At 37.7% G+C, this 22,987-nt stretch overlaps 1 protein-coding gene and 1 non-coding gene across 4 annotated transcripts; both read left to right on the top strand.

The window, feature by feature from the left end:
* The first annotated feature begins 3,462 nt into the window (after window positions 1-3,462).
* On the top strand, window positions 3,463-3,554 carry trnar-ucu (transfer RNA arginine (anticodon UCU)). The gene is given in 2 exon segments: window positions 3,463-3,499; window positions 3,519-3,554. It is a non-coding gene; the product is annotated as a tRNA-Arg (tRNA).
* A 177-nt stretch (window positions 3,555-3,731) lies between these two features.
* Window positions 3,732-21,995, top strand: LOC148356725 (oxysterol-binding protein 1-like). Of its 3 annotated transcripts, none has more exons than XM_088347638.1 (17): window positions 3,732-4,057; window positions 4,257-4,409; window positions 6,798-7,006; window positions 8,435-8,582; window positions 8,680-8,791; window positions 9,601-9,787; window positions 10,639-10,756; window positions 10,849-10,903; window positions 11,517-11,669; window positions 11,829-12,074; window positions 13,341-13,461; window positions 13,545-13,648; window positions 14,738-14,833; window positions 14,948-15,135; window positions 17,389-17,624; window positions 20,220-20,258; window positions 20,370-21,995. In XM_088347638.1, the coding sequence occupies exons 2-17, from the start codon at window positions 4,273-4,275 to the stop codon at window positions 20,510-20,512; spliced, it is 2,292 nt and encodes a 763-aa protein (XP_088203764.1). In that variant the 5' UTR covers window positions 3,732-4,057; window positions 4,257-4,272; the 3' UTR covers window positions 20,513-21,995. The 3 variants fall into 3 exon arrangements, with proteins under 3 accessions (XP_088203764.1, XP_088203763.1, XP_088203766.1); XM_088347637.1 differs by having other exon boundaries at window positions 10,846-10,903; XM_088347640.1 differs by lacking the exon at window positions 20,220-20,258 and having other exon boundaries at window positions 10,846-10,903.
* The last annotated feature ends 992 nt before the right edge of the window (window positions 21,996-22,987 follow it).

Genomic DNA, 22,987 nt, shown 5'->3' with positions numbered 1-22,987 from the left:
AAACTAGAAACTCTTTGTGTCCAAATTCACAAAACTCAGTACTCCGAAGGCCGAATTTGTCAACCACATGTCGTCGCACCACGTACGATTCGACAGTGAACACCCGTTGTAGGCAAACCACGGCCCGCGGGCCCTGTGTAGCCCGGGAAACTTGTCAATCCGGCCCTCGGAACAAAGCTGGTAAGAATATAATGACAATATATTTAGTGATAAATAAAGCACTCCCAAAAATATAAAAATAGGTGCCAGTCTGTCCCCATTGTCCGTTTGTGTGTCTACTATTAAGACAATACTACAGAGATCGTCTACTACAAAAATACTACAAAACTAAATTAAATGCTTAAAACAGGGACCTCATATACCAGAAAATTAATTAAATACAACAGAACTTCTATAAATTGTTACTACAGTAATAATACTATACCACAATAATGGTGGGTGGGTTTGTTCCTTAACCACTAGGGCGGTATGGGCACCATTCACTGTGGTGTGCCTATGGCAAGTACATCCTGGTGTCGCCGATACACCCACCCACCTACTACAAAAATACTACTGCAGAAATACTACAAAAATACAACTACAGTGATACTACAGAAATACTGCAATGTTTGTGTACTGTAACTCAATGCTAAATCTATTCCACCCTGGTCATCCTGGAAGGGGGATTACCACTTGTGAGGCCCCTTCTCAAGGTTTCTTTTTTCCTCACGCTGAGGTTTTGAGTTTTTCCTTGCCCGCCTGTTGGTTTAAGATCAGGCGATGGTGTAATTGTAATCCTGTGCAGTCCTTTGAGACATATTTGTGATCAAGGGCTGTATAAATAAATGTGATTTGACTTGACTTACTACAACAAAAATAGTACAAAAGTCAGACTACAAAAATATTACAAAAATGAACCATAAGTACTACCAAAAATACTGTAGAAAGGCTACAACAAATCCTACTACAAAAATGTTACAAAAACAACTACAGTAGTACTACGAATATACTACAGAAATACTACAGAAAGGCTACATTAATCGTACTGTAGATATACTACAAATTACTACCAATAGACTACAACAATCATACTACATAAATACTACAAAAATACTAAGGAATGCTTAAAAAAATCCTACTGCAGAAATACCACAACAAAAATAGTACAAAAGTCAGACTTCAGAAATACTACGAAAAAATAACCTAAAGAAGTACTACAAAAATATTATAGAAAGGCTACAACAGGCGTACTACAGAAATGCTACAAAATTACTACCAAAAGGCTACAACGATCCTACTACAGAAGTACTACAAAAATACTTCAAAAATACTACAGAAAGGCTACAACTGTCCGATAGAAATTCTACAAATTACTACCAAAAGGCTACAAGAATCGTACTACTCAAATACTACAACTAAGGAATGCTAAAAAAAATCCTACTACAGAAATACCACCAAAAATAGTACAAAAGTCCGACTACAGAAATACTACAATATATGGCCATTCACAACCTGGCTCCTCCTTACCTGTCCATCTTCTCCAGGTGCACGTCCCCACTCGCTCCCTCAGATCCTCGTCCTCCCTCCGACTGTCAGTGCCCCCTGCCCATCTGAGCACCATGGGAGCCAGAGCCTTCAGTTGCGCTAAGCTTTGGAACAATCTACCTCCGGACCTCCAAAACTGCACACCTCTCTCTACTTTTAAGTCCCGTCTAAAAACACACCTGTTCAGGACTGCTTACAACACATAGCTTCTCCATTTCCTATGTTTTTATGATCTTATGTCTTGTTTTTATTTATTATTTCGCTTACAACTTTTCAAATTGTATTTTTTTCCATTGTCTGTACAGTGTCCTTGGGTGGCCTGAAAGGCGCTTTTAAATAAAATGCATTGCATTATTACAAAAATAAACCTAAAGAAGTATTACAAAAACAAGCGTACTACAAAAATACTAAAGAAAGGCTACAACAATTGTACTGTAGAAACACTACAAATTACTCCCAAAAGGCAAAAACAATCCTACCCCAGAAATACTACAAAAACAACTACAATAGGACTACAAAAATACTTCAAAAATACTACAGAAAGGCTACAATAATCGGACTACAGAAATACTAAAAAAAATATTACCAAAAGGCGACAAGAGTCGTACTACAGAAGTACTACAAAAATTCTCAGGAATACTTAAAAAAATCTTACTACAGAAATACTACAAAAACAACCAAAGTAGTACTACAAAAATACTACAGAAATATGACCAAAATACAACTACAGTAGTAGTTTGTATGATATTACTGTTACTTTCCATTCTGTCTGACTTTCCCTGCGTTAAATAGATAGATAGATAGATAGATAGATAGATAGATAGATAGATAGATAGATAGATAGATAGATAGATAGATAGATAGATAGATAGATAGATAGATAGATAGATAGATAGATAGATAGATAGATAGATAGATACTTTGTTCATCCCCGAAGGGAAATTCACATTTCCAGCAGCATCCCTGAGCTGAGAACAAACAATCAAGAACAATCGAAAATAACACGGGAGCTGCTGGAGTGGCTGCCATTCGTGACGGCGCCGGAAGAAACGATTCAATTTGAATCATGTACAAACAAACAAACAAAATATTTATGTTTCAATAAGTGGAAAATGGGGGGAAAATAATTTCTCATACTGAAATAACCAGGTAAAACTAATTTTAAGTTACCTGTCCAAATGAATGTTGTGCCATCTCACCTTTCCCACTCTCTCTCTTGCAGTTGACTTGCTGCTGCTCGCTCCTGAAACTAATACTTACCTCTTTGTGTATTGCCTGCATATGGCGACACCCTGGATTGTAGGATTTCTTGAAGACTCTCCTGCAGTTTGTCACCATGCCATAACAGTATACTGCAGTGGGAATAAAAAATTGCTGCTTCCCCTTTTTTTTAAAAATACACCGTTGATACACACTTCAATAGAATAAATCTCAGTGAGTGAAAACAATAGGTAAAAAAAATAACAACTCAATAATCGTTTTATAATCAAAACTCAAACCCACGAATCACAATTTAATTGTAAGTCTCAGAAAAGACCCCTAGCCCTCGAGATTTTTATGCAATTTATTGACTGGTCTATTTGGCACCCGAGCTAAAAGGACTTTCACACCCCTGCACTTGAAGTATACGTTGTGTCTGGAACTTTATACCTTACAAAATGAATCAATTGTATGAAGGATTTCATTCATAAATTTGCATTTGTAGTACAAGTAATCATGTTTTCTGATATTTACGACGCACACAAGTTCACACGGTTGTGATCGCGGAATACAGCCGTCGTCAATGTATTATACACGCACATAGTCTCGTTAATAACCGTATACAGACAATTATTTAAGTATATGCCGTAAACAATGTCATAATCAAGTCGTCAGACTAATTGACCGATAACTTTAATGACGCCAATATGATGGTAGATACCCCAGGTTGCAACAGGTGGCTCCGTGGCGCAATGGACAGCGCATTGGACTTCTAGATTGATGTGAATGAAGTGATTCAAAGGTTGTGGGTTCGAGTCCCACCGGAGTCGCATTTTTCCTACCGCTTCTAATCGTTTAACATTAATTTTGCAAGCAGTTTCACAACAGACAATTATTTGCATGTTTTCACAAAAAGGAGAATATATTTGAGTGAAAAGGCATCGTCCAAACTTTACAGTCGGACATGCGCATGCGCGGAGATCTGTTTCATGACGGAGTGAATTACGTGTAGCACCGGGTGGACCTACCTAGCACCACAAGCTAGTTAGAAGTATCAAGCTAGGTTTGAGCGTAGATGTACAGTGGACACGTTTCATATGTTTAGTGAGAAATGTTTTATCCGATTAACTGCGGAATTGACACCCATAACTACACCAGCTGCTTATTTTGGAACCCTTTCGACTCGTTTTGTCCCCCACTGACGACGTTATCTTGCTGGTCACTTAAGCTAAGCTAAGTAGCCATCTTTAGTTACTACTGGTCTGGGGATCACTATTTAGATACTTCATAGGGTGTCTGGTCGCCTGCGTTGTCAGCTTTGGGACTTTTCAAGGTAACTAAGTTAATGCGAGGTTGTTGTCTATCATCAGGAGAGTGAGATAACAAATTAATATGCACGTCAACTAGTTAAACTTTGACCTGTCAAGCTACACACAGCATTTTGAGTAGAAACCGCTTCAACTCATCTCGCTGGAGTGCCTAAACGAATGATTCACTCATTTGATTTTCTGTGGTCTGATTGTGTATCAAAGGTTCAGTGGGGTTGTGATGTCCGAGCCCAAGACCGCCACTCCAACCCCGGCTGGAGACACATACAAGGGATGGGTGTTCAAATGGACTAATTACATCAAGGGTTATCAACGACGCTGGTTCGTCTTGAGCAATGGCTTGTTGTCTTACTACAGGTATGACATTGCTCAAAAACAATGTTAAAGCTGGCAATTTTTATTGGAGGTGTAATCCATCAGGAATGAATCAATATTTTTGTTTATCAGAATCAGAATTCTTATTATCATCGTGTAGTTACAACAAAATTAAGAGTTGCACTCCAGTTCCCAAAATATACAGATATAATAAATATAAACAGCTCTGAACTTAACACTTTAAAAAAGCTTATCGTGAAAGACACCCCTGAAAATACTGGAAACAGTGCTGTGGGGGTAATAAAAGTTGTGCATTTTATATGGTGCTCCCCGAGACTGAGGTCTGTTGACACCAATGGGGTTTATTGATATTAACGTTGTGAAAAGAGATTAGACATGGCACTTCAGGGTCGAACATGTCCAGACCAGAATGACATTTAATATTAACACCATGTTTTACAAGCAGGCAGGTAAGTCACTCTAGATGTGAAAAATGCAAACAAACAAAAAAGCTGACTCGGCATTTAGTCTATGGTCTGTGCAGCCCTTTGAGACTTCTTGTGATAAAGGGCTATATAAATAAATGTGACTTGACTATTTTTATAAATGGTTGTTTGATATTGGCATAATCCTTGAAATGCATCCTTTGCAACTGTAAATCACAGATTTCTCTAACTCTCAGTGTGTTGATTTCCTTTGTTTGGGTGTTTAACTTGTCATGTCATGTTTTTGAATAAGCCTATGTTAGTTGCAGTTATTTGGGAGCCTTACTATGAAAATGTAATCTTATACAGTTACTAATTACCTGTTGAAAAAAGCAATCACTAACGTAATCCGAATACCATAATATCACAGTAATGTAACTTGATTAATTTCAATTACGTTTTGATTACTCCAATACAAGATATGCTAACAAGGACAAAATAAACATAATATAAATTACAAAAGTTTGTTTCGTGTAACCTTGATAAATAATTGGAGAAAACAAAGGTTAGGTAGTTGCCTGTTGTCCTACCAAAAGTGATCCAAATTGAACCACGTATTATAGTGTATCAAGCAAAAATGAAACTTTCTCCTTCAGGTGGCAGACGAGATATGCTGTTTTAGTTCACATTAAGAGCACACACTGTCAGGAAACCAATATTGTTTTAAACACACTTTCTAAATTTCCAACAAACTCTGAGATGTGTTGTGTCCAAGTTCAAGTTTTACTTGTTTAAAGGGAGGACGGAAAACCTCTTGACAATATTGATATTTACTAGGCATGCTGGAACGGCCATCCCATGGTCTCGCGGAAATTATTTATCTATAGCCACGACATATGTTTTTGCGGCAATATTGCATAGCTTTTACAGAGTTATGATCGAGAGGATTTTGGCGCATTATGTATATGTTATAATACTTTTTAAAAAATGTAATTCGGGAAAGTAATCATTATTTTTACTACATACACCTGTAACTTCATTACGGTTCTTTTTTCTGTAAAGGAATACAATTACATTTTTACGTAGCCCCGTTTACATGTATTACGTTACTCATTACGCCTGGTTAGTTGCAGCCTAATGTTTTACTTAATTCTTGTTACACTGTCCCTATACAACTCTACATTTTTTGACATGATATTGATATCGCTGTCTGGGGTACTTTCTAATAGTGATAGTATACCATCTGAAACCAGCTGATTTTTTTAGTAAGCTGTTTTCTTTCCTTTTTATTTTTATTTTTTTTACCTAGTTTGGGCACAATATATGTTCATTTGGGGGATTCTGGTTCTTTAAGTCAAATCAAGTTAACATTATAAACTTAGTTCTGGCCGTACTCCTCTCTAGTTCTAATTATCCATGACCAAAGGCAAAAGTTACTTCTTTCAGATTTAAAGTTACTTTAAACAGATGGTCTCTGGATTCAAAATCCAGTTGCTGCGGTATGAAAGACCAGAAGTGGAAAATGCAATTTACTACCCGTGTAGGAAGGCCAGTACTAGATCAAATTTCTGAGAATTTCATTTTATTGCTTAAAATACAATATGTTTTTGGGGCTAATGTAGGTTCTTATATCTAGTATTCGTACCGGATGAAGACACCCCAATGGTTGACTGCTTTTTACTTGTTTCATGTTTTTATTAATTACTTTAGATACTCCATGACGTTTTTATGGTGCAAACTAATAATCGGCACTCTTTGTATTTATCCTAAAATCTAAATAATTATTTTCATAATTATTTAATTCGTCAACTTATTGTTTTATCATTTTATCTATTTTCCTTCTCGACTTATAGGACACAACACAAAAACTTTAACAGTTTTTGTTTATTAAATTTAGAGTTAAACAAATTGCTTTAAAGACCATGACAATAATGTACATGTTTTAGATTTTTTTTTTTCCCTATTTTCAATGGTTAATTTGTCATTTTTCCCTTTTTTATTGTAGGACACAGGCAGAAATGGGCCACACTTGCCGCGGCACCATCAACTTGGCAACCGCGACTATCACTGTGGACGATGCATGTAACTTTGTTATCTCTAACGGTGGTGCGCAGACATACCACCTGAAGGCCAGCTGCGAAGTGGAGCGGCAGCGCTGGATCACTGCTCTTGAGCTGGCCAAGGCAAAAGCGGCACGCTTACATCAGGAATCGGGTAAAAAAAATAGACGTAAAAGGATTAGAGTGTTCAAGATAATGGAAATTCAGGGGGTTTCCTTTGTTTGATATTGCAAGGCTGCCACCTGCAGCATTTTGCTGATACACCCAGCAAAGGTTTGATGTGACATAGTTCAACAAGGAGCAAAACTCGTCCAATTTTTATTGACAAAACACTAAAACTGCAGTTAAATTCCTGATCAGCTGGCAAATGTAGACCAAGGGTTTCAAACTCAATTTACCTGGGGGCTAGTCGTTGGGTATCGGGTAGATGTCTGAATGGTTGTTTGGGCGACACTGATCATTTTAAAGATTTTCTTGGAGAAATAATTTATTGTTTGGATCACCAATTTTAGGCAAATATATCACATCACAGATAAACACAGTGATACTTGAGAAGTCAAATGAGTTTAAGTTGCATAAATTTGCAAACCCCAATAGAAAAAGTAAAATCATTATTTAGTAGATTCTCCTTTTGTAGAAATAACAGCCTCTAATGCTTCCAAAGCTTCCACTGAGGGTCTGGGTTCTGGTTTAAGGTATTTTTGACCATTATTATTTACAAATAGCTCAGCCCCCTTTAAGTCGCACCACAGATTTTCAATAGTATTTTAGAGCATTATACTTGTTCCTTTGCATGATTGCCTCAGCAAAAAAAGTGTTTAGGGTCTTGTCTTGATGTATCAATCCTGGTTGCAACCATTGTCACTGAAATTGACTGGAATCCACGCTTTAACAAGACTGCCAGTATTGTACCTACATTGTCCACATAGCCCCAGAACAGAATGGAAAGACTACCAAAATTATTGTGTCCATGCAATACTGCCCTTGTAATGACCAATTAACTCAGTTTTAGTTTCTTCAGTCCGCAGCTCTTTATTCCAAAATGAAGCTGTCTCGTCCAACGCTTATTCCGCATACCTCAAGCAAATCTGTGGCATGTGAGCAGGACAGCTTTCTGCCGCATTACTCTCATGCAAAATCTCTGTGCAAAGTGTGGTGAATAGTTGAATCATTTACATTGACACAATCTGCAGTAAGCTCATGTTGTAGATCTCTGGACCTGTTCTGTGGCTTGAGCTTGACGGTGCTCATCATCCTTGGCCTCTGCTTATCTGAGATGTTGTTTTTAGGTAATTTTACAGTTGTTTTAAAGTTCCCATGATGCCACTCTTCAGAAAACATGGAAAGAGGAAAACAACTTGCAACCAGCCACTTTAAATACCTTTTCTCATTACAGTATTGGTTTCATCTGTGTTTTTAGGCCAAGGGTGACTCCTGAAGTTTTGAGTACTCATACTTTGTGTCAAATAACATCTGACCCCAAAAGTATTTAAAGTAATTACTAATGAAGTGTTTTCCCCTATTAATGTGACAACTTTTTTTCTAGATGGATTTGATTTAATTTTGCCTTTATTGTGAACAGATGACTCTGGTGATGACTCTGGACAAGGAGGTGGCGGCAGCTCACAGAATTCTGAAGTCCAGTCCGCCCTCCGGACCCTAGGAAACAAGGTGGAAGATCTGAGCACATGCAACGACCTAATCTCCAAACACGGCTCCGCTCTTCAGAGGTCCATCCATCTCTTCTTTACAATTTATATAATGCGAAAATAATCATTGGACACTTGAGAGTAAATTTATGTTCACGGCTCATCTACGTTGATACAGGTCTTTGTCAGAGCTCGACAACTTGCGTCTGACGGGGGAGGCCGGCGACAAAGTTCGTCAAGTGACAGAGAGAGCCACGCTGTTCCGCATCACTTCCAATGCAATGATCAATGTCAGTTCACATTTTGCGCAACCTACATGTACTGCTACATTTCTGAAAAAATAGCTTCTTAATTTTTGTGCGTTTGATTCATAAACTCCTTTAATCTTTAAACATCTGACATTTATATAAACTTTTTTAACGAGTAATTTCGTAATGTCACTACTAATAATATTACGCTATTTGTATTGCACAGTGTGGTTCAAAATAATAGCAGTGCAATGTGAATAACCAGAATCTCGGGTTTTAGTATATTTTATATTGTTACATGCCAAACAAGTTACCAGTAGGAGCAGTAGAGTCTCAGAAAACAAACAAGACCCAGCATTCATAATACTTACACTCCAAAGTCTGTGCAATTGGGCAAATAGTTCAAAGGGGTGTTTTCTAAAAAATTGCAGTGTCTGCTGTTGACTGTACAAACTCAAAACTATTATGAATATCCAAAAAAGGTAGGATTTAGCAATCCTAACAGTTTTCTTCTAATTGCTTCACATCTGTGTGGCACCTAGTTTATCTTGAAGGCGTATGTGTTTAGTCAATCGTACAACATTGTTTTGGCTAAATTCATTTCTTTAATGCTCCATTATGGTGCCACGTTGTACAACGTTGTAATGGAAAATTATGGCGTTGCTTCAAGCACGGAATTTCAATTGCACATGCGTAAAGGTGAATTTTTGTGCTGGAAACATCGCCTCTGGCGGTTGGTGGGAATGAAATAGAACTCCACTTTTCTCTTAAAAATACAAAGCAATAGTATGACAAGTTTCTTTCTTGTAAATGTTTTTTTTTCCTCTGACCTCTTCGATATAACTTTGAAGGCTTGCCGAGACTTCCTGGCTCTGGCCCAAGCGCATAGTAAGCGTTGGCAGAAGGCGCTTCAAGCGGAGCGGGAGCAGCGGGTCAGATTAGAGGAGACTCTGGAGCAACTGGCCAAGCAGCACAACCACCTTGAGCGAGCCTTCCGCGGCGCGGCCGGTCAGGCCAACGCCACTGCCAATAATGAGAGTAGGTTTGCATAATACAACTACCTTAGGAGCTTACAATTGCACTTATAGTGTTACCTCTTCAGACATGCTTAAATTATATCAAGATCATGCCCATAGATTGTGTAACGAGCAAATTTTCCTAAAATAAAATAATTAAAAACAAATAGACAGGCCAACATCCCAAAAGGATCCAAATGAACCCCAAATAACTATCAAGTACAATTTCCTGATCACAAAAACATATTCAAATAGTCATTAAACATAAAAAATACAGCAAGAAGAGAAATGAAATGATATGAAGAGAAAAAAAAACAGTTGAATATGAAGGAGTAGTTGTAACGAAAGTGTGTGCAGGAGCAGGGGGGTTATGGGATCTCATGGCCAAGTTTACAAAAAGGAGATGCTATAAAATGTAATTGAAGGGAGGCGATTAAAACAAAGTTGCTGCAGAATACAGGTACTCTACAGGTATAACCAAGGGCGCGGAATCAGGTGCCTGATGGCGGGAGGCGCATGCGCAAACTGAACCAAGCTGATGGCAGTGATTGGTCTCTAGTGAAAGCGTCTGAAACTGCTTGTAAACTCGATTTTCCTTTTTGTAGAGCGAGCAAGATTTAAAAAATAAATAAATAAAAAAACCCGTATACTTAAATTTCCGTGTGTCTGCTGTGGGTGCTCACATAGAGGTACCACTGTATTTAACATTAGAATATGTTTCTTTAGTAGTTAAGTAATCCTAGTTATGAATTTATTGTCTTTATGGCATAATTAACTCTATAATTATTGTTTAATCCATACCTTTTTTTAGGCATATTTCTACATATACCTGTTTTATTTTTGTAATGCCTTTTACCTGATGGTTATGGTTAGGTTCTGTCGGAACAGCAACGGGGGAGGACAGTGATGAAGACGATGACAATGAGTTCTTTGATGCTGTGGAAGAAGCCCCGGAGTTCATTACTGTTCCTGCAGACCCTCATTTCCACACGTAAGAAAATATCCCTAGACATTTTTATGTGTGTTGATTTTTTTTTTAATAATTAAAATTTAATAAAATATACTCCTGCTTTGTTCCAGAAGATCGAGCAGTAGTGCTAGCGGATTTAATAGTGAAATGTGTTCAGATGATCAATCGGTAAGTGGTTTTCAATTATCACGAATCTGGGGTCACCAACCATTTTGAAGCTAAGAACTACTTTTTGTAACTGATTGGAATAAAGTGCTACTATTTAGATATACATTTATGAAAAACTTATTTTATTATGTTTTTACTTTATTACCAGCTTGTAATTACAAGAAGTTAAGTCAGCCACTAAAGCATCATGTCTGATAAAAATCAAATTTACCAGAAAATCGCAATGACTCAGCCATCATTGGTAAGCTATTTTTCGAACCTGTCCCGGGGCTACTCAGGTGTTCTTAGGACGCCCCCAGGCACCATGTTTGGGACCCCTGTTACAGATGATACTACTTTAACTGTTGAAGAGCACTGCCACGATTGCCTGTGTAATTGACTCCCACAATTTAACAAGAAAGAAAGGTTTACAATTGTCTATAAATTTTGAATGTTAGTGCCACATGAATAATTTAGCCTCATTTCAATATAGTTTCTGAATTAATAAATTTTTTGTCAGCGAAGATTTCTTTGTGGGTTTTTGTGTGTGTAATTTTGACAAATTTGATCTTCAAAAGTTGTTTTCAGAAAAAATATAACTTGATTCAAGCTAAAACTGTTGTTGCCTTTTTAGCTGAACGAGGAGCCTCTAGCCATGAACCAGGAGAATGTGCTGCCACTAAAGATGAGGCGCACGCACATCCCGGACAAGCCCAACTACTCCCTCAACCTCTGGAGCATCATGAAAAACTGCATTGGCAAAGAACTTTCCAAGATTCCCATGCCTGTGGGTGTCCAGAAATGACATTTTTTGTAGATCTGAATAGATATGTGTTTTGTATTTAGTTCTGAGTTTTGACTCAACCCTATTTGAAACACTGAGTGCCTAAATGTTTCATAAAATAAAAACTCTTGTCTTCTCACACAGTGCATTTTGATCCCCTAGGTGAACTTCAATGAGCCCATTTCCATGTTGCAGCGTCTGTCTGAGGACCTTGAGTACCATGAACTGCTGGACAAGGCAGCCAAGTGCCACAGCTCGCTAGAACAGATGTGCTACGTAGCTGCCTTTTCTGTCTCCTCTTACTCAACCACCGTTCACCGCACAGGCAAGCCCTTCAACCCGCTACTGGGAGAGACTTATGAGCTGGACCGCCGACGGGAGAGTGGGTACCGCTCTCTCTGTGAACAGGTGAGTCTGCAGCCAGCTGACTTTCTGCTCTTTTTTCAAACAAAGAATCTCTATGCAACGTGAAATATACCCGTTAGAGATAAATAATAGAGTAATTTGACATTTAAGTCAAGTCATGTTCATTTGTACAGCCGTTGATCCCAAGGAGGCAAAAAGGGCTGCACAAACCACAGGATATTGCAAACTACAGACTATTATTACACCATCTGATCTAAAACCTAGACAAGGGCAAGGAAAATCTCAAAAACCTCAGCATTAGGAAAATGAAGAAACCTAGAGAAGGGACCGCACATGAGTTAATCCCCCTTCTTGGATGACCAGGCTACAATGGATGTTGCATTGGCAAACAATAACAGTAAAATATAAAATAATTGAAGTTTAATTTAAAAAATAATATAAAAAGGACGACCAAGTATGCAATGGATGTAGCATCAACAAACAATACTCAGACATTGTCAACATGAAATATCGGTCATTCATATACTATAGAATATAAGTGTTTTAAGCCTAGATTTAAACAGTTTAACTGAGGTTGCAGATCGAATCTGAGGGCAGAGCATTCCACAGCATTCCACATTATTTAAATAAAATTTGATAGGAAACACGTTGTAATAAATATTTGATCATATAATTATCCAATGAAATGAATTTTTTAGTGAACAATGGTTTCCTATTCCTATTTAATAAAGTTTTGAAAAAAAGACATCGCAGACATAAAAGCGAGTGCCGATAGCCAGTACTTTCTTGCTCTGGGCATAACATGGACACCATCAGAGACGACAGACAGGACCTGATATTATCAATAGCAATTATTAGCAAGACATTTCTTGGAGGGGAAAAACCAAATCTCTCCTTTTCTTTTTGACTCCACCCGTTGAGGGTGTGATTCACAATGGATAAAAATCCGAACTCTGGTTTTGGCCAGGTTTTTTTCCCTCCTGGGAAAATTCTTCAATTCCTTAAAAGATTGGAAAAAAAATCAAAAATGATCTGATACTATCAGTGTTTTTACTGTAATTTATTTTAAAGGTCGTATATTGTCTCGTCCATTGTCAAATTGCCAAATTTTGTTCAAATTAATTGTGACTCTTGTTTTCTATTAATTTTACTACTCATCAAACATAGGACTAGTCCAGTTAGCTTTTCTTTTCTTTGCCTAACAGCATTGGTTTTACAAATGGTTAGGCAGACAACATGAAATGGCAACGCTTAACTTTCCCTAAATTGTTTGACACTAATACGCATGGTGGTTGGGGCTCTCTCCAGGTTAGTCACCACCCGCCAGCTGCGGCTCATCATGCAATATCCGATCGAGGCTGGACTCTTAGGCAGGAAATCACCGTTGCCAGTAAATTCCGGGGCAAATATCTCTCCATCATGCCACTGGGTAAGATAACTTTACTGTTTGCAACATCAAGCAAAGCTGTGCTAGTGTGAAAACCTTAACTTGGACTCTCTGCATTCCTATAGGAACAATTCACGCCATCTTCAACAAAGGCAACCATCACTATACATGGAAGAAAGTAACCACTACAGTACATAACATAATAGTTGGAAAACTCTGGATCGACCAGGTGAGATTAAAAAATAATATACAACCTTGAAAAACCTACCTACTTACGATGGCAGATTTAGTTTAACCATTGTCGTTTGAACATACAATTTGCTTTAAATAAAGACCGATGAACACCTGACCAGTGATTATGCCTTTTAGAAATAAATTTTCTGTATGTTAACTATAGCCAAAGTTCCATTGACAGTATACAGTATAAGTTGCCTTACTCAACTCAACACAGTTCAACCAACCAAAACACATTTAGTTTCCACAGTATTTGCGAACATGCGTTGCCGAATGCTCAAGCGGACAGAAATAACATTAGAATAGAATAGAATAGAATATACCTTTATTGTCATTGTTACAAAATGGGTTAACATATTGTGACAATGAAATTGGGCATGACACTCCAGTTTCACACATTCACAGTGAGGTAAAAAGCCAAGAAGATAAAGGAACAGAGAAGATAAGGTTATAAAACAAGGAGGATAGTGGATTAGATTAGATTAGAGAGTGTGGAGGGTTTCACGTGATTGCTAACCAGCTTGTAAACAAAAAAGTGTCGGGACTTGATTTGACAATGTAAATCAATTGCTTCGGAATTCCAAGTTTAAAAACTAACTCCCCCTTATGCTTGTAGTGGAGAAAACTGGAAAGATCCAATCCAAATTCGGCTGAGGCTGTAAATGGCATTCATTAAATCCAATCACTTACAATTATTTAGCTGTTTTCCATAGCTGAGCTGCCATTGTGATTTTAAATGACTAAGTAGTCACCCCTTTTTTTGTTTTAAGTTTGTCTTGGCATTTAACACCGGTCACGTAGAAACCATTCTCCCTCTCAATTATCCCACACCCATCAACTTGCTTTTGCATGATATCATTCACATTTAATGTTTTAAAAGTTTAAAAGAACAAATTGAAAGCTTGCAGAGCACCCCATCACATTTGCAATAGACCGCTTTCATAATCGGCGTATATGTACTCGTAAACAACAATAATTTTTATTTGCTGCGGCGCGTAAACAGGCACAGTCAATTTGTATCCGATTTTACATTTTTTTGTGTTAGGGCAGCAGTAATCGTTTCTAATGTTTTATTCAATCCTAGTCTGGTGAGATCGACGTGGTGAACCATACGACAGGAGACCGGTGTCATTTGAAGTTCGCGCCCTACAGTTACTTTTCAAGAGATGTGGCCAGAAAGGTAATTATTATTATTATTATTTTATTATTATTATTGGGTTTTTTTTGCCTTTCACTTTTTAGCAGAATCTGCTTACAAGAGCTTATGTCTTTGTCCTGGCTTCACCCTTCTCAGGTAACTGGTGTGGTAATGGACAAGGATGGCAAAGCTCACTATGTTCTGTCAGGCACTTGGGACGAAAAGATGGAGTTTTCCCGCGTGATGCAAAGCAGCCGTGGGGGCGGGAACGGCTCTGATGGTAAACAGAAGACAGTATACCAAACTCTGAAAGCCAGAGAGGTGTGGCGCAAGAATCCTTTGCCGTAAGTTGATTAAACTATCTGCTCAACTGCATCTGTTAAATCATGGTGAATTTTATTTTACTATTTCAGAAGATAAAGTAAGTCAGGGCTCCACACAAAACCTTTATTCACTAGTAGCATCAATACACGTAATTTGCCTTAATTTGGCTGCACATAACAGGTATTTAGTCGTTTTTGTTGTATTTTTTGTGGCAGTACAAAATGATCATTATTTATAGGCATGCAGTTTTATATATTTTCAAATTGTTGTCGCAAGCAGTATATCAGAAAACTGTTCATTTATTTTCCACTGTTAAACTAATGTGAACAGATAGTGGATGAAAGCAGCAACTGCTGCTAATGTTGGACTCCTGTAGCTCAAACAGGCAAAACGACTGGTACATAAACAGTGAAGCCCAAGCACCACTAGAGGGCTAACGGTTCGGTTCACTACATACATCAGGCAAAGTCTAAAATGCAATTTGCAGTCAAGGTTGTCACCCCAACAGACATTTTAGCTGTAACTTCACAAAGGAATCCTTTTTTATGAATGTTCATTAAACAATGTATGTTTGTGACACTTTGTGATGAAAACCCACAGAACAAACTGTAAACACCCAAAAACGTAGCCACGTAACCAGAGCAATTTGATTGGGTGGGCGGATCTCTGCACTCATAGCACGCTCTCTTTCCTCTTACACTGCGCTAAGGAGAAACACATCTGTAAACTTTTCGTCGCAGTTTATTGCAACATTTTTACAACATAACTATGCAGCTTGTTTTGAAACCATTATTTACCCAAAAAAAGACTGTCAAAATGGGCCTCATCGATATAAGTAACTGCGGGTGAGAGACAAGTTCCAAGTGGAACTTGGAACTTATATTTGAACTTATTGTATATATTATATATATTGTATATATTGTATATATATATATATATATATATATATATATATTGTATATATATTGGAACTTATATATATAATGGAAAAGTATATTTACAAATATGGGACACAGGCTCTAACATTATTATTATTTCACAAATTCTATGAAATAATCTCACGTTACATTTTTTGGTTTGAACAATTTTATTGACACTATTAACAGCAAATTTTTTTTGGTTTGAACAAATTTATTGACACTAATAACAGAAAACAATCATGACAATCTCGACAGCAATTAAACACATTCACAATATTATATTTCAATATGACGTTTTTAACAGCAAACACAATGTGAGGTTTGAACAACCCTTCTCGAAAATCTTAATAGCAATCAAGCATATTCACAATTTCATTATATAACATCTTTGTTAGTGTCAATAGATCCGTCCAGGCCCAACTTTTTTTGGTTTGAACAAATTTATTGACTCTAATAACAGAAAACAATCATGACAATCTCAACAGCAATTAAGCACATTCACAATATTATATAAACAATGTGAGGTGAAATAAGATGCGCTGAAAAATCAGGTTTTGTCTGGAGAGTGGGTTTTTCTAAAAATATATGGTGTGGCTCTCAAAACAAAAATAACCTTTACCAGATAGAGCATTTAATGTGTCATAAAAGCAAAAGTCATAATGTCATCACAACAAAAATATGAAAGTCATAAGTGATGCTATGCGTATTGTTTGATCCGAATGTGCACGAATGTACTTGTGTTTGTTTTGCTGCTGTTGGTGTCGGTGGATTTGTTCAGACCGAGGACAATCGACTTTGGCCTGGACGGATCTATTGACACTAACAAAGATGTTATATAATGAAATTGTGAATATGCTTGATTGCTAATAAGATTTTCGAGAAGGTTTGTTCAAACCTCACTTTGTGTTTGCTGTTAAAAAAGTAATATTGGAATATAATATTGTGAATGTGCTTAATTGCTGTTGAGATTGTCATAGATGGTAGTGTGCCCGCTTTGAGACTGGGAGGTCGCTGGTTCGCGCCTCAGCCGAGACATACCTAATCGGTATAATGGCGGCGCCCTCTGTTGGCTGCGGCTGCATCGTCTCGCTACAACGGGTCAGGTGTATCGACATTTCGTTCTGTGTACATTGTTACAAAGAATGACAATACAAAAGAAATTATTATTATTATTATTATAATTGTTTTCTGTTTTTAGTGTCAATAAATTTGTTCAAACCACAAAAAAAAACTTGCCCAAGACGCACCATAGGAAGGTGGTTAGGGATCCGTGAACCGATATACCTTTTATTTGAGGATGTTTATCGACATTTTTGGAATGATGTTGACTCCTTTTCATTTGCTGTTCCAAAGGGTAGGCGCTGAGGCCATGTACTACTTCACCTCTTTGGCGCTCACTCTAAACGAACCAGAGGAGTTTGTGGCACCCACAGACAGCCGGCGGCGGCCCGACCAGCGGCTCATGGAGGAAGGTCACTGGGACGAGGCCAACAGCGAGAAACAGCGTCTGGAAGAAAAGCAGCGCATCGCCCGGCGCGAGCGCGAGAGGGAGGCTCTTAGCCATTCCTCCTCCAGCCATCCCAATGAAGGTTTGAGCCCATTCCATCCAGTATGCTTGACTTCTCTCCAACGGGTGGGGTGCATGGCCGCCACTAATGACCATTTAATAGTCGACTGCTTGTAAACATGTGGAATATATAACCTTGACGCAGAAATAAATTAACATGAAGCTTAGGCTATGCACACATTTAGTATCAAATACATTTGTACAGCACAGTCTGGCATAACCCTTAAGCTCTCTTTAATAGCAAAATATACATGCACAAAATGTACAATGCATGTCATCAAAACTGTGTTGGCTTGATGTTACCCGAATCCGGCCGAGGCGAGTCAGACTATGTTTCATTCAAATGTCTGACATGCTTTCTCTTTAAATGTTGGTGTGTTATCCAGGTACAGCCATGATTTGAAAGATTTGATTTTGAAGTATTTTTTTTTTTGCTGTATCCATGCTAAAATACTCCAAAACTTTAGAAGGTTTGGTTACGCTGACTTGTCGTTCACACCGTCGTTTTTTATGTTACCGCTTGAGATGGAGATTCTGTTACAAACCGTGTTTGGCAACAATAGATAACAATTCTATTCCTTTTATTCTTTTTTGTCAATAACGTCGACTAATTGTTTCAGTTCTAGTTTAAAAATTGTTTTAAATGTTTTCCCCAAATCGTGACTCATTTTTATCATGAAAAATTTACGGAATTTGGTGCGTTCCAGCAATACCCTAGAGCAGGCGTGTCAAATATGAGGCCCGACAGTTGATTTAATCTGGCCCATAAGATTGCTGGAGAGAAGCACAAGAGAAAAATGAGCCGCATCACTTTAAAAGATGACATGCCATTTTCAATATGTCGACTGGATAGACACTAAAGCCAGGGGCAACTCACATAGCAAAACCACCCACTGTAGCTGTATTTGCTGACTACCTTTTATCAACCAGAGAACATATGAAGAAACACCCATCCCAGTGTTATTTTACTCACAATACAAGTCACAGACGCGCTTTCCAAAATTATGTGATTGCACTCAGCTTAATATTTGTTACTAATCTACAATTTTTATCCCTAATGTTCAGAAATTAATAGTTAACACCTGGAATAAAACATACCCAATTAATAAATACCACCTAGGTGTCTTTGCGGATTTTTTAAATAACTTTAGCTCCTTTTGTTAATAGGTATTAAATCTAACATCGGAGCTCCTAAATTCTGGTAAACATCTTCGTGAAAAAAATAAAAATAAAAGGCAGAAAAAAACTTCGATTTCATGATATAAATCATTTCATCGTTTGCACTTGCACGCTGATATTCAGTGTAAACAAAACTAACAAAAGGGTCTACAGCTGGGGTGTCAAACATAGCCGACAGGCCGGATCAGGCCTGTCAACCCGAGACGATTCTTAGCAAGGCACAAGGGAAGAATAAGCTGCATCGCGTCCAACAATGTCTTGTTGTTTTAAATGCGTCCACAGGATGTCGCCTAAGTCAGTTACCACTTGCAAAGTATCTACTCAAGCTTTATTTGCTGACTATTATTATTCAACCAGAGAACATTAAGGAAACCCATTCCGATATAAGTCACGGATGCGCTGTATGAAATAAAAAAAATGGCACCTGAGTGTCTTTGCTGAGGTTTAAACAAGCTTTAGCTCCTTTCTATTATATTTATGAACTCTTAACAGCAAAGTTCCCACATTCAGCTAAACATTTTCATAAAAGTAGAATGACATAACTCATTTAGTTAATATTTAAATGGGTGTTTATGTGCTATTTTGTCACTTTCCAGAGACACCCTGAGTTTAAGAAACTGTAGTGAATATTAATTAAAGTGTCAAGTCATTTTTATTTGTATAGCCCTTAATCACAAAGAGTCTCAAAGGGCTGCACAGATCAAAGATTATTGCAAACTATTATTAGAGTATTATGACACCATCCCCCCATCTAAAACCTACATGAGGGCAAATAATACACATATTATCAACATAAAATTTAGGTATTTCATATGCTATAGAAAAGTGTGTTTTAAGCTTAGATTTAAACATTTCCACTGAGGTTGCATATCGAATCTCAGGGGGAAGAGCATTCCACAGCACCGGGGCCCGGATGGAGAACGCTCTCGAACCTGCGGATCTCTTCTTGGCTCTTGGGATCACTGGTAGACCAACGTTTTCATAGCGAAGGCTCTGGACCGGAACATAGGGGGAAATTAAATCTGAAAGATATGAGGGAGCAAGTCCCTGCATAATTTTGTATAATACCAATTGTTAGCTTTCTTTTTTTTTTTTTTTTTTTTTAAACAAATGCACAATTGACAAACACTCAAGACATTAAATCATAATGGAGAAAATAAAACATCAATCGGTTTATAATCAAATCCTACACCCCTTAATAATATATATATTTTCAAATCATAATTGTGAGCCTTCAAAAGATCACCAACTTTACATCTATGGCTCACTTTTTATGCCATAATTTACTCGTCCTGTCCCTGCGGGTGTGGTTTTCCTACCAAGTGGCCCCTGAGCTAAAATGAGTTTGATACACCTGACCTTGGGGGATTTAGATGTGAATAAACAATTGAAATGTTTTGGAAAAACAAATCCATTCTTCAATTCTCTTTTTCTAAAGCTGTCGATGAGGATTCCCTTAGCGATCTATCACTGAAAAGCAAGTATTCCTTCCTTACGTCATGTCTTCCTGCGCTCACCTTCATCCTATCTGTGACTCGGCGACCCTCTTTCTTTTGCCACCTTCGCTAACAGTTTCTCTTATCCCCAGGCGCACCTCACGACATCTACAAGGCACTTTGGTTTGAGCGTTGCCAGGACCAAATCACTAGTGAGCAAGTCCACATCTACAAGGGAGGCTACTGGGAAGCTAAGGAACGTGGCGACTGGGAGGGCTGCCCTGACATATTTTGACCAAGGACTTAACTGCTGGAGCTCCTCGTAGGTTCTCTGTTCTAAGAGACCCCCTAGAATGGAGGTGAGCCCGCAAGCTTGTCGCGAGTAATGCTTCCTTCCACATTCATCTCTCATATATTTGTGATCAATCCGTGGCCTTTATGAAGAAAATTCTTGGTTTTTTATTTGTGCGCTTGTGTGTCTGATGGGTTTGGTCGGGTGGGAGTTTGGTGTAAGAAAGGCTGGCATCGAATTCCACCGACAGAATAGCTTGCTACATCTATCCCCTTCGCCTTACAAAAACTGCGCTCACTCGCACAAAAATGTGAGTTAACTGGGCTCTCTGGTTAAAATACAATTTGATGTACCGTATTTTCTGCACTAAAGGGCGCACCACCCCCGAAAAATAGTATTGTGTCAAATATTTTTCATACATAATGCGCAGCGGACTATAAGGCTCATTAAATTGGGACTACACTAAAGGCTACCGTGTGTATTCATGTGCAACCGTTGACTCAAGGTAAATATTAATGCAAAGATTGATCAGTCGATAAGTGTCGCTGAGTAAAATTGCAATACATTCGATGCAAAGGGAGCAGACACTGTTTTCACACTATACTTGCAGTGCTAGAAATTCTGATTTTCATCGTGCACTTTGAGAGCTTAAACAGTCTCTCTACTTGTATGGTAAATCTGTTGAAAGACTGTTCTCCATTCTCTAACATGTCTGGGGAGACTGTTTAACCTATCAGAATGCACTATGCAAACAGTGTTTCTGGCACTAGGAGTAAAAATAGTGTAATAATGAGATAAGCTCTAATGCCTTATTATATGTCACCTGTACCACGAGTTCTCGAGTGGTAATGTGTTGGCGCTATCATTGCTATAACTCTAGTTCAATCCCCAGTTGCATGCAATGTTTCGCAATCTTAGTCATCAATGTTCATCGGTTGATCAATCATTGCACAATCATTTCACAAATACAGTACTATACCTTAAAACCTTGTATGGAAACACATACAATACCTGTAATTGCTGCATCCACCGAATTTTGCGGTAAATAAGGTGCGTTGGGTTATAAGGCGCACTTCCAAATGGCCAATTTTGGGTTTTTAGGTGCACCCTATAGTCCGAAAAAAATGGTAATACGAGGTAGAAGTGATTATCTTTGTCTGTTTTAAGAGAGAAATATTTGTTTTATGGTGTAAAGAATAATCACTTTTAAAGTGAATGCAGTGCTGATTTAAAGACACACAAGCACATCGTGACACTTAAGTCAAAGTGTTTTGTCTTTTTTTGTTTGTAAGTGTACTTAACCAAGACAGAATCTAAAAACAAAATTTTATAAATGTATCATAATGTATGGAGAATGGTGAGGCGTTTTTCTGTATCATGTCACCAAAAAGGGAGATTCTGTGCTGAACCGTGAGAAGAGATGTAATTGTTTGCGATTTTGTAACCAATTTTGAGAATCTTCAATAAACACTGTAATGTAAAACAATTGGACTTCAGATACTTTTATTTGTTGATATATCTGCTGTCTACAAAAATGTTTTACCTTTTCAGCGATTCAAAGCTTGCAGCACATTGAAACATTTTAGTTTTTGGTTTCCTTGTGAAATATGTTCCTGTCGTCATAAGTGCTTTACAGTTTTTGAACATAGTACAGATTTGAAATCTGAATCAATGAGTTCATTTATACGTTACCTTTGTTGAAATAGTGCTAAATATTGGCATCTGTTCAGTTCTAATTTGAAATGCCACCCATTAATGTAAAAAATAGCATTTTTTTCATTGTCATTGATTACAACATAGTGTACATTGTTTGCAAGTTTTGACATGGCCACTCCAGGATAAGACTTAAAAGATAAAATAAGATTAAAAAGAAAGAATATTATGATAAATAATACACGGTAGTTGTTTTAGACTTAACCCTTGTGCTGCCCCCATTTGTAATATTTTTGAGATGTGGAATAAAACTGAGCTCAGAGTGTTAAATAACACCCACATTTCTCACACGATCCAAAATCTTGTTGTTTTGGGAAAAGTTTCCTTCTGACTTTAAGGACCAATCACTAAGACCTCTGTTTGTCCTAGGTGGAAGTACTCTGACATCTATGACGTAATATCTAAAATGCATTTTAAAATGGTATCTATAGGACATGTGTCATCAGGGGACACAGCAATGTACAGCTGGGTGTTGTCAGCATAACTACAGAAATTGAATCTGTGTGATGAAATCTTAGAAAGGAAAAGTATACAGATTAAAGTTAGTGGGCCTAAAATTGAACCTTGGGGAATCCCACATTTAACTTCATGGGTTATGGAGCAACATGCATCCATACTAGCTAAGAAATGTTAGTCTATGAGGTTGGAATAAAAACAGCTTAAAACAGTACCAGAGATGCCCACCAGTTTCTGAGTCTATTTAAAAATGTGTCAATCTACTATGTCAAAGGCAGCACTGATGTCCAGTAGCACCAGAACTTTAAG

This window comes from Urocampus carinirostris, chromosome 11 (assembly GCF_059441175.1).
Source record: "Urocampus carinirostris isolate Australia breed hairy pipefish chromosome 11, RoL_Ucar_1.0, whole genome shotgun sequence".
NCBI classification, from domain to species: Eukaryota; Metazoa; Chordata; class Actinopteri; order Syngnathiformes; family Syngnathidae; genus Urocampus; species Urocampus carinirostris.
The sequence above is the reverse complement of the archived record's forward strand: the minus strand, read 5'-3'. Positions and strand labels throughout refer to the sequence as shown.